The 12,646-nt window shown below is 50.1% G+C and overlaps 1 protein-coding gene across 1 annotated transcript in view; it reads right to left on the minus strand.

The window, feature by feature from the left end:
- MTMR12 (myotubularin related protein 12) overlaps window positions 1–3,939 on the minus strand; it is a 38,167-nt gene extending 34,228 nt beyond the window's left edge. The window contains exon 1 of the mRNA XM_044276401.1: window positions 3,811–3,939. Coding sequence (XP_044132336.1) covers window positions 3,811–3,885 — 75 coding nt within the window. The 5' untranslated portion in view covers window positions 3,886–3,939. The remainder of the gene's footprint in view (window positions 1–3,810) is intronic.
- Window positions 3,940–12,646: the final 8,707 nt, after the last annotated feature.

Raw genomic sequence — 12,646 nt, forward strand, 5'->3', positions numbered from 1 at the left:
GAGAAGTCACAGTCACCAGAGGGCTAACACAGGGGGCAGTATCGGAGAAGTCACTGTGACCAGTGGGCAGTATTGGAGAAGTCACAGTCACCAGTGGGCTAACGCAGGGGGCAGTATTGGACCAGTCACAGTCACCAAGACTAGAATGCTGGTTTAGAGATCCAGGCAGCACTGTTAATGCAGACACAGGAAAGACTTGTGGACAGGGTAGTTATGAAGCAAACAGGCAGGCTGGGGACTAGACTGGAGCAGAGACAGGGTAGACCGACCGGGGTAATTTTAACACAAACTTAACTTGGACTGGAAAGTGCAGGGGCACACGGACAGGAGGGCACACACTAGAAACACGGCAGGAGATAAGGCAAGATAAACGCAGGTAAATCACAATAGCCCTAGACTTTCAAACACCTTCGCTGCTCACCAGGGAACCTAAAGCTCAGGCACCTTCCTGCCTGGAGAGGTTACCTTAAATACCCAGGGATCCTCAGCCTTTGGCTGGGGAAGGATTTGGCGAATTATGGAGCCGGAGTGTGATAAAATGCAGGTGTCAGAGTGGCTCACGGCCCTGCACAGACATGGCACACTATGGAGCCTGAATCCCTATCACGTGCAGCGGCAGATTTGGCCACTTGGAATACCGAGCAATGGCATGGTGCCTCCCTGCTGTGACCAGTGGTGTGGCACTAGCAGACATGATAAAGTGCCATCATCCCGCCTGCTGCACCTAGCCACAGGACAGACCGGAGCAGATCTGAAGATGCCAGTTCTGTAACTGTACTGCTGTTTCCACAGAAAAACACTACCGCTGGGATTTCATCATGCCACGCAGGCCACGTGCTGCTGGCATCGTATTTACCGAACCTAATATAGTCTCCTTGGTAAATAGCAATTTTTATAGGGAGGTGTCCAAGCATGACCTCTCCTTGCCTCAGCCCTCGCCCCGACCGCCGGAATCCGGACCTATGACGCTGCCAGTTTGGAGCATCAGATCTGCAGAAGCACCAGTGATAGATATGGGGGGGTCTGAGGTCTGGGACCCTCATTGTGCAGCTCTAGCGAAGGGAGTGCAGGGAACTGTTAAGTCAAGAATGAACTGAACGGATTACTGCAATGGAGAAAGGGGCATTCGCCCAGGGCCACCGTACTGCGGCGCCCCCCCCCCCCCCAGGGCTACCGTACTGCGGCCCCCCCTCCCCCCAGGGCCACCGTACTGCGGCGACCCCCCCCCCCCAGGGCCACCGTACTGCGGCGCCCCCCCCCCCAAGGGCCACCGTACTGCGGCGCCCCCTCCCCCCAGGGCCACCGTACTGCGGCGCACCCTCCCCCCAGGGCCACCGTACACCTGCGTCCGCCCAGGGCGGTGCCCTGCCCCCCCCCCCCAGGGCCACCGTACGCCTGCGTCCGCCCAGGGCCACCGTACGCCTGCGTCCGCCCAGGGCCACCGTACGCCTGCGTCCGCCCAGGGCCACCGTACGCCTGCGTCCGCCCAGGGCCACCGTACGCCTGCGTCCGCCCAGGGCCACCGTACGCCTGCGTCCGCCCAGGGCCACCGTACGCCTGCGTCCGCCCAGGGCCACCGTACGGCAGCTTTTACCCTTGGCTTTTCCACAAAGTAAATGATTAGCATAAATGACGGCGGGCGACTGTGGAAACAAAGTCCATTGGGTCTTAAGACGTCACGATAAAGTCGGAGGCTGAGACACCGGGCTGCAACTGCGTGAAGAGCCTGCATGAATCCACATAGGAACCTCTCATCCGGCAGAAAATCTGATAATCCAGAACCATAATCCAGACCACAGGCCGGAAAAACACTGATGAATCTGCCGAGAATGGAGCTGGTTTCTTTAATAACCCGGGGCGCCAAATTCCACAGTCAAAAGAAGCCATGTGAACAGGACCATGGAGGCTGGATTAAAGGGGTATTCCGACCCTACCAATAATGAGAACAGGGACTCTGTTACCCTCAGAGCCCCCCCCCCCCCCCAAATGAATGAAGCGGCAGGTCCGGGGTGAACACTGCTGCTACATCGCTCTTCTCAGAGATGAATGGAGCGGCACTGCGCACCCCTGACCCCGGGGGGACTCCAAGGGGGATGGGGGTCCTCATTCTCATCATCGGTGGGTGTCCCAAAGGACAGATCGCCCCCTACTGCTATGAGATGAGAATACGCTCATGCACCCCCACACTTTTGTATAGGGCAGGATTCCCCATTTGGCGCACGACATGACTGACAGTCGGGAACTGGTTGCAAGTGACCAGGGAGGTGCCGCCCATGTGCCCGTCAAGTAAACATCAAAGCTTCTCTCCCCGCTCCGTGACCACACCCGTCTCCTGCTACCAGGAAAACAGGTCTGACAGGGACATCAGCGAGGAGAACATAAACTTCTTACACTGTGCAGCCATAGTGAAGAGTCACAGGAGACCCCCACACGGGGTGCCCATCACTGATAGATCAGCGTCACCAGGATGACAAGCGGCCCTCATCGAGGCCCAGGTATTAAGCTTCCCGCAGTGGGGGGCCTGCAATCAATCTCGACCCCTCACTCTGGAAGGTGGGAATCTTCCGGAGATAACCGGCGCCAGATGTGTACTGAATTAGGACCAATAAGGATATTGTCCCCTGTCGCTAAATAATGGGAAAGGGAAGATCAGTGAGGTCCTCCAACTCTTCCTGACCCCTGAATGGCCCCACCAAGGGAGGGCACACCGCTGTATGACGGTGTAGATACATAGGGGCAGAGCCCACGGGTACTGGGCTTACAACGTCAACTAAGTAATACAGGACTGGTCACAAGGATCAGCAAAGTCAGGGAGGAATATGACTAAGGACCCCAAAGACTGCGGCAATGGACATGGAGGGCACAAAGGGGTGTGATGGGTAAGGAGTTGGCACAGTGGCAATGATCACCAATGTTAGGCATGTGTTTGATGGTTAAGGAGATGGCACAGATCTCCAATGCCAGTATGTAGTGTGATGGGTAAGAAGATGGCACAGTGGCTCTGATCACTGATGCCAGGATGTGGTGTGATGGGTAAGGAGATGGCACAGTGGCTCTGATCCCCAATGCCAGGATGTGGTGTGATGGGTAAGGAGATGGCACAGTGGCACTGATCACTGATGCCAGGATGTGGTGTGATGGGTAAGAAGATGGCACAGTGGCTCTGATCACTGATGCCAGGATGTCGTGTGATGGGTAAGAAGATGGCACAGTGGCTCTGATCACTGATGCCAGGATGTCGTGTGATGGGTAAGGAGATGGCACAGTGGCATTGATCACCAATGCCAGGATGTGTTGTGTTGGGTAAGGAGATGGCACAGTGGCATTGATCACCGATGCCAGGAAGTGGTTTGATGGGTAAGGAGATGGCACAGTGGCTCTGATCCCCAATGCCAGGATGTGGTGTGATGGGTAAGGAGATGGCACAGTGGCTCTGATCCCCAATGCCAGGATGTGGTGTGATGGGTAAGGAGATGGCACAGTGGCTCTGATCACTGATGCCAGGATGAGGTTTGATGGGTAAGGAGATTGCACTGATGACTGAAGCCAGGATGTAGTGTGCTGGGTTAGGAGATGGCACAGGGTTGGTATGGGTCATGGTGGCACTGGGTTGCCATACATAGGGATGGACACAGAGTGATACTGGGCAGCAGTGCCAGCAGGGTGCCTGGCAGGAGGATACACGGTGGGTTCAGGTAAGTACCATAGGCAGCAGAGCTGTCAGCAGTAGGACACGTACAGGGCAGAGGTGGCACTGGTCAGACAGGCGGCACTCTGAACGCTCACTCCCATCCTCCCTCCGTCACTCACCTCAGGAGTTAAATACGACACAAATGACGGCTGCTTGGGGGACTTCGCCGCCCCTCCGGACCCCAGCCCCAGCATATCCCCGGCTGCCAGCGCTCAGTGTGCAGCTCAGGTACACACAGCCAGGCGCCGCCCTCTCCAGCGGATACACTGACCACACCCACCGGACCGCCATTGGGCGTCAGCCTGTCTCTAGGCGGGTAGGCGGGGCCTACTGGTCGCGCACCAGAAAATCAAAGCCTGATTGGGCGCGGAATCTGTCAGTCAGCGAGAACGAGTTTGTTTCTCTGGGTGGTCAGGATGTGACTTGGGATTGGTTGAGACTGAGAAGGCGGGGCTTTCCTTAAAGGTATATTACTGAATTGGAGGAGGTAGAACAGTGGGGGTAAAGGAAAGGTGGATTAGTATCAGATCACTGCTCTCAATGAGAGGTAAACATTGGTCGCCAGTGGCAACTACACCAGTTTTGATACATGGCCCCATTACATGTAGAGGCAGAGGCACAGTGCCTTACAGGTCAATAGAAACTGCCGGTTACAATGCTGCAAGAGCCCGAGACGTCATCACTGCGGGGGGGGGGGGGGGGGGGACGACTTTCATTTCCTTAGTGCTCTGCCCCCTTCACTGACTTCCCTGCACAGTGGCGCCCCCTGTCAGCTCCTGTGCAGGAAGACAGCCCTCTCCAAGTGGAAATCAGCACTGCAGCCCTTCATTCTCAGGATCTGTAGGGGTCCCAGAGGTCAGAAGACAGGTATACCCCCAAATATAATTCTATAGTGGTTGTATAAATCTTGGCTACCTACAGCCACCACTAGAGGGAGCTTACTGCACACTGTATTAGAGTTCTAGGTAGTCTGCAGTAAACCCCTGAGCTCCCTCTAGTGGTGGCTTCATATATCTATATGCAGTATTCTCCTGAGCTCCCTCTAGTGGTGGCTGTATATATCTGTATGCAGTAATCTCCTGAGCTCCCTCTAGTGGTAGCTGTATATATCTGTATGCAGTAATCTCCTGATTTCCCTCTAGTGGTGGCTGTATATATCTGTATGCAGCAATCTCCTGAGCTCCCTCTAGTGGTGGCTGTATATATCTGTATGCAGTAATAGTCTGAGCTCCCTCTAGTGGTGGCTGTATATATCTGTATGCAGTAAGATTCTGAGCACCTTATAGTAGTGTCTGTATATATCTGTATGTAGTAATCTCCTGAGCTCCCTCTAGTGGTGGCTGTATATATCTGTATGCAGTAATCTCCTGAGCTCCCTCTAGTGGTGGCTGTATATATCTGTATGCAGTAATCTCCTGAGCTCCCTCTAGTGGTGGCTGTATATATCTGTATGCAGTAGAATCCTGAGCTCCCTCTAGTGGTGTCTGTATATATCTGTATGCAGTAATCTCCTGAGCTCCCTCTAGTGGTGGCTGTATATATCTGTATGCAGTAATAGTCTGAGCTCCCTCTAGTGGTGGCTTCATATATCTGTATGCAGTAATCTCCTGAGCTCCCTCTAGTGGTGGCTGTATATATCTGTATGTAGTAATCTCCTGAGCTCCCTCTAGTGGTGGCTGTATATATCTGTATGTAGTAATCTCCTGAGCTCCCTCTACTGGTGGCTGTATATATCTGTATGTAGTAAAATCTATATCAGGCCACATTCAGATGTGACATTTTCCTTGGTTTTCCCAGCCCACATATTTTCATAGAGGAAAGTCTTTTAGACTGATAGAGACAGCCAAGCACTCAGCTGTCAGTCTCATAGACAGTCAATGTGACTGTTTATGCCTGGGAGCAATCGTAATGGGTCCCAGCAGTCAGATAGTTAACTTTTATAACCAGAACACCCCTTTAAGCAAGCTGTGTAGACTGGACATGTTCTACCTGGTGTCACCAGTGACTCATGCGGCAGCGGTTGCATCATGTAATAACAGCACCTGAGTCCTATTTTTATTATCTGTTGTGTTCGGCAGGGCGCCATTATCTGCACATATTACAGTGCTGTAGGTTTATCTCCTGACAACATCCCCTGTTCATATACCGTATTAGGGTCAATGGACATTATACAAGGGGAGGGGTCCCGTCCTCAGGACCCCCCTCTATGAGCCAGAAGTCTAGAACATAGTCCATGTTCGACATGGCATGCGATAGGGAGAGATTACAACTCTTCACAATACAGAACCTAGGGTGCACCTATCTACAGTGGCATACCTACCAAAGAGGCAGATTATGAGACTGCTATGGGGGGAGGAGGGACCTGTTGCTGATCTCCTTCTCCAACATAGATTCCCAGCTTTTTCCTGCAGCCACCACTAGGGGGAGCGCAGTGCGTAGAGATTTGTACAGTCTCCATTGAGTTCAATGGTAACTATACACATTTCTATGCACCTGAGTGGTGGCTTCAGGCAGTTTTGTAAACTATTATGTAACGGGAAGTATAGGATTAACATCTGTATGTCGGTGTAAGTAGGATGGAGCGCGATTTAGAATTTTCATTTGCTTCAGGATATGACAATGATTACATGTTGGGAGTCGTAGTTGGAGTGTTATGGTGGAACACAAATACCTGAACTTGCATGCAGTGTATAAGACAAGGTCGGCGGCCGAGGAAGTTAATTACAGGTTAACGACAAAAGGGAAGTTCTTTTATTTTCTTCTAAGAAAGGAGAAGTCGAAACTTTGATAGATGTACACGTTACACGTATGAGGGCAGATTTCTGGCATGCACACGCATCATACAGGGAGAGATATACAGTATAATGTCAAATCTATCACTGGTGCCCTCCTATGTGGCAGAGCCCCTCAGACACCAGGGCCCAGGTGCGACTTCTACCTCTGCACCCCCTGTATGTAAAAGCAAGTGATGGAAGGGGGTTAGGAAGTTACCACTTGTCCTAATCGTAGCCCATGGGGCAACATTCAGTTTAAAATGGTATTCCTATGAAGGTCCATTGCTAGGACATGCCATCACTTTATGATCGGTGGGAGCCGCATCCTCATGATTGGGGCCATGCTGCTGTTTCCTGCACCCCTTTAATTTTAAGGCTCCATAAGGGTCCCACAGATCATGAAGGGATGACATATCCTGGTGGTATTATAAGACGAAAAGTCCCTTTAAAGGGGTTTTCCAGTTATAAGCCTCGCCTCCGCTGTCTCCATCTTCCAGTCCGTGCACTGGTGGTGCGTGGGCATGGTCACATTCACCCTTCCACTGTTCCGTTTGAGCCAATAACTGGCTTTAGTAGTGACATGCTTGTTTTGGCCACCACATCACCGGTGAAGCCAGTTACTGGCTATAAATGGTGCATATGACCATGACCATAGCCCGCCGGATGTAAAAAATAATGCATGGAGCTAAAAATGAGGACAGGAGAGGCAGCATGGAGGACGGCGTGGAGCGGGTAAGTATGACACTTCTGTTTCAGAGGGCAGGCTGCGAGCACTGGCTTAACCCCTTAAATCCCAGGCCGATTTTTGCAAATCTGACACGTGTCCACTATAAGTGGTAATAACTTTGGAACACTTTTACTTACTCTTTAACCGCCTCCGGACCGCCTAACGCAGATGTGCGGTCCGGAGGCGGCAGCCCTGCGCTCAACGACGCATATACGCGTCATCTCGCGAGGGCCGGGATTTCCTGTGAACGCGCGCACACAGGCGCGCGCGCTCACAGGAACGAAAGGTAAGCGAGTGGATCTCCAGCCTGCCAGCGGCGATCGCTCGCTGGCAGGCTGGAGATCCGAATTTTTTAACCCCTAACAGGTATATTAGACGCTGTTTTGATAACAGCGTCTAATATACCTGCTACCTGGTCCTCTGGTGGTCCCTTTTGTTAGGATCGACCACCAGAGGACACAGGCAGCTCAGTAAAGTAGCACCCAACACCACACTACACTACACCCCCCCCCGTCACTTATTAACCCCTTATAAACCCATGATCACCCCATATAAACTCCCTGATCACCCCCCTGTCAGGCTCCGTTCAGACGTCCGTATGATTTTTACGGATCCACGGATACATGGATCGGATCCGCAAAACACATGCGGACGTCTGAATGGAGCCTTACAGGGGGGGTGATCAATGACAGGCGGGTGATCACCCATATACACTCCCTGATCACCCCCTGTCATTGATCACCCCCCTGTCATTGATCACCCCCCTGTAAGGCTCCATTCAGACGTCCGTATGATTTTTACGGATCCATGGATACATGGATCGGATCCGCAAAACACATGCGGACGTCTGAATGGAGCCTTACAGGGGGGTGATCAATGACAGGCGGGTGATCACCCATATACACTCCCTGATCACCCCCTGTCATTGATCACCCCCCTGTAAGGCTCCATTCAGACGTCCGCATGATTTTTACGGATCCATGGATACATGGATCGGATCCGCAAAACAGATGCGGACGTCTGAATGGAGCCTTACAGGGGGGGGTGATCAATGACAGGCGGGTGATCACCCATATACACTCCCTGATCACCCCCTGTCATTGATCACCCCCCTGTCATTGATCACCCCCCTGTAAGGCTCCATTCAGACGTCCGTATGATTTTTACGGATCCATGGATACATGGATCGGATCCGCAAAACACATGCGGACGTCTGAATGGAGCCTTACAGGGGGGGTGATCAGTGACAGGGGGGTGATCACCCTGATCACCCCCTGTCATTGATAACCCCCCTGTAAGGCTCCATTCAGACGTCCGCATGCGTTTTGCGGATCCGATCCATGTATCCATGGATCCGTAAAAATCATACGGACGTCTGAATGGAGCCTTACAGGGGGGGGTGATCAGTGACAGGGGGGTGATCACCCTGATCACCCCCTGTCATTGATAACCCCCCTGTAAGGCTCCATTCAGACGTCCGCATGCGTTTTGCGGATCCGATCCATGTATCCATGGATCCGTAAAAATCATACGGACGTCTGAATGGAGCCTTACAGGGGGGTGATCAATGACAGGGGGGTGATCAATGACAGGGGGTGATCAGGGAGTGTATATGGGTGATCACCCGCCTGTCATTGATAACCCCACTGTAAGGCTCCATTCAGAAGTCCGCATGCGTTTTGCGGATCCGATCCATGTATCCATGGATCCGTAAAAATCATACGGACGTCTGAATGGAGCCTTACAGGGGGGGTGATCAGTGACAGGGGGGTGATCACCCTGATCACCCCCTGTCATTGATAACTCCCCTGTAAGGCTCCATTCAGACGTCCGCATGTGTTTTGCGGATCCGATCCATGTATCCATGGATCCGTAAAAATCATACGGACGTCTGAATGGAGCCTTACAGGGGGGGTGATCAGTGACAGGGGGGTGATCACCCTGATCACCCCCTGTCATTGATAACCCCCCTGTAAGGCTCCATTCAGACGTCCGCATGTGTTTTGCGGATCCGATCCATGGATCCGTAAAAATCATACGGACGTCTGAATGGAGCCTTACAGGGGGGTGATCAATGACAGGGGGGTGATCAGGGAGTCTATATGGGTGATCACCCCCCTGTCATTGATCACCCCCCTGTCATTGATCACCCCCCTGTAAGGCTCCATTCAGACGTCCGCATGTGTTTTATGGATCCGTAAAAATCATACGGACGTCTGAATGGAGCCTTACCAGGGGGGTGATCAATGACAGGGGGGTGATCCGGGAGTCTATATGGGTGATCACCCCCCCTGTCATTGATCACCCCCCTGTCATTGATCACCCCCCTGTCATTGATCACCCCCCTGTCATTGATCACCCCCTGTAAGGCTCCATTCGGAATTTTTTTTGGCCCAAGTTAGCGGAAATTTTTTGTTTGTTTTTGTTTTTGTTTTTTCTTACAAAGTCTCATATTCCACTAACTTGTGTCAAAAAATAAAATCTCACATGGACGCACCATACCCCTCACGGAATCCAAATGCGTAAACATTTTTAGACATTTATATTCCAGACTTCTTCTCACGCTTTAGGGCCCCTAAAAAGCCAGGGCAGTATAAATACCCCACATGTGACCCCATTTCGGAAAGAAGACACCCCGAGGTATTCTGTGAGGGGCATATTGAGTCCATGAAAGATTGAAATTTTTGTCCTAAGTTAGCGGAAAGTGAGACTTTGTGAGAAAAAAACAAAAAAAATCAATATCCGCTAACTTATGCAAAAAAATAAAAATTTCTATGAACTCGCCAGGCCCCTCATTGAATACCTCGGGGTGTCTTCTTTCCAAAGTGGGGTCACATGTGGGGTATTTATACTGCCCTGGCTTTTTAGGGAAGTCTGGGATCCAAATGTCTAAAAATGCCCTCCTAAAAGGAATATGTGCCCCTTTGCGCATCTAGGCTGCAAAAAAGTGTCACACATCTGGTATCGCCGTACTCAGGAGAAGTTGGGCAATGTGTTTTGGGGTGTCATTTTACATATACCCATGCTGGGCGAGATAAATATCTTGGTCAAATGCCAACTTTGTATAAAAAAATGGGAAAAGTTATCTTTTGCCAAGATATTTCTCTCACCCAGCATGGTTATATGTAAAATGACACCCCAAAACACATTGCCCAACTTCTCCTGAGTACGGCGATACCAGATGTGTGACACTTTTTTGCAGCCAAGGTGGGCAAAGGGGCACATATTCCAAAGTGCACCTTTCGGATTTCACAGGCCATTTTTTACACATTTTGATTGCAAGGTACTTCTCACACATTTGGGCCCCTAAATTGCCAGGGCAGTATAACTACGCCACAAGTGACCCCATTTTGGAAAGAAGACACCCCAAGGTATTCCGTGAGGGGCACGGCGAGTTCCTAGAATTTTTTATTTTTTGTCACAAGTTAGCGGAAAATGATGATTTTTCTTTTTTTTTCTTTTTTCCTTACAAAGTCTCATATTCCACTAACTTGCGACAAAAAATAAAAAGTTCTATGAACTCACTATGCCCATCAGCGAATACCTTAGGGTGTCTACTTTCCGAAATGGGGTCATTTGTGGGGTTTTTCTACTGTTTGGGCATTGTAGAACCTCAGGAAACATGACAGGTGCTCAGAAAGTCAGAGCTGCTTCAAAAAGCGGAAATTCATATTTTTGTACCATAGTTTGTAAACGCTATAACTTTTACCCAAACCATTTTTTTTTTTGCCCAAACATTTTTTTTTATCAAAGACATGTAGAACTATAAATTTAGCGAAAAATTTATATATGGATGTCGTTTTTTTTGCAAAATTTTACAGCTGAAAGTGAAAAATGTCATTTTTTTGCAAGAAAATCGTTACATTTCGATTAATAACAAAAAAAGTAAAAATGTCAGCAGCAATAAAATACCACCAAATGAAAGCTCTATTAGTGAGAAGAAAAGGAGGTAAAATTCATTTGGGTGGTAAGTTGCATGACCGAGCGATAAATGGTGAAAGTAGTGTAGTGCCGAAGTGTAAAAAGTGCTCTGGTCATGAAGGGGGTTTCAGCTAGCGGGGCTGAAGTGGTTAAACAACCATTGGGAAATCAATGGTCAATCTCAGGTCACAAACAGATGGGTACAGCAAAAATTTAGCAAATAAAAATAAAAATTATGGGTGACCTCAATTAAGACTTAACTTTTATTACACAGTTAAAATGTTGACCCAATAAAAGCGATTAATGAAACAACAAAGTGCCTAACGCAAAGTAACGCACAGTGGTGTTGGTGCAAAACTGCTGTGCCGTGCCAAAGAAAAAAGGAGGGGGGACGGGAAGGGGGACACTGGGTCTCTACCCCTAGAAATCCCTCCTCTAGTGTGCCTCTGCCCTCGACAAGGCAATCCCACTGTGTTAGCCTATGTCCCTTGACGTCCCTCCGCTGCGCCAGTTGACTGCCCAGCTTCGTCAGGGTAAGGGAGCAAGCAAAGGGAGACCTGGTACCACAGCCAATAACCTGTACATATAGCTTTTTCCGCAACAAATAGCATGAAAATATAGTTTAAACCAACGCGTTTCGCTGGTCTAGGGCCAACTCATCAGGGGACTCACAGCGAATGATAAAGTATCAATTCATGCAATGGTAAGTAGCAATTCACACTTAGCTTAAAGACAAATGGAATAGCTCCATTCAGTCCTTTTGGCGGTGTGATGAGAATCCAGTCATTCAATTCGCCCTCACAGAAAGCACGCTGCGCCCGGCTAATCACTAATAGCTCAAGAAGAAACAGAGGGCCTTTCTGTGAGGGCGAATTCAATGACTGGATTCTCATCACACCGCCAAAATGACTGAATGGAGTTATCCCATTTGTCTTTAAGCTAAGTTTGAATTGCTACTTACCTGTCACGGGCGTTTCCATGGCAGGTACCTGTCACGGACGGTGTACAGGAAACAAGGCAAAGCAACATGTATAAATGACTCGCTGGATCCAAAAGCTAAGGAACCAAGGGAGACCCCTGCAGAAGACCTGGCACTTTCCCTGGCTGCTCAGCCTATGCAAAGATCCTAATGGTGGAGGTTTGCATATCCACGAACCTTGACTATAAAGCCCTGAGCACCCTACAATAGTGAGGGGACACGACCACCGGCTCCCTACACAAGATACGGAGGGAGTCAGGGTCACCTGGGATCCAGCAAACAGAAAATAACAGATAAAGGTACAACACTTAGCTTTGAAGCAAACAGGAGAACAAAGTCAGCATGCACACACACTCCAGGAAGTAGTATAAGCCGCCCAGAAAAGCATTCTGGGGAGGAATTTAAAGGGAAGCAATTAGTCCAACACATGACAGCTGAGAGAGGCTAACGAGAGGGGGAACTGAATACCACAACACAGAAACTCAAGGAGGAGGTTCTGAAAGGCCTCTGTCAGAGCTTCTCAGCTGTCTGGTTGTGACAGTACCAGGAGATCG

This window comes from Bufo gargarizans, chromosome 1 (assembly GCF_014858855.1).
Source record: "Bufo gargarizans isolate SCDJY-AF-19 chromosome 1, ASM1485885v1, whole genome shotgun sequence".
Taxonomy (NCBI): domain Eukaryota; kingdom Metazoa; phylum Chordata; class Amphibia; order Anura; family Bufonidae; genus Bufo; species Bufo gargarizans.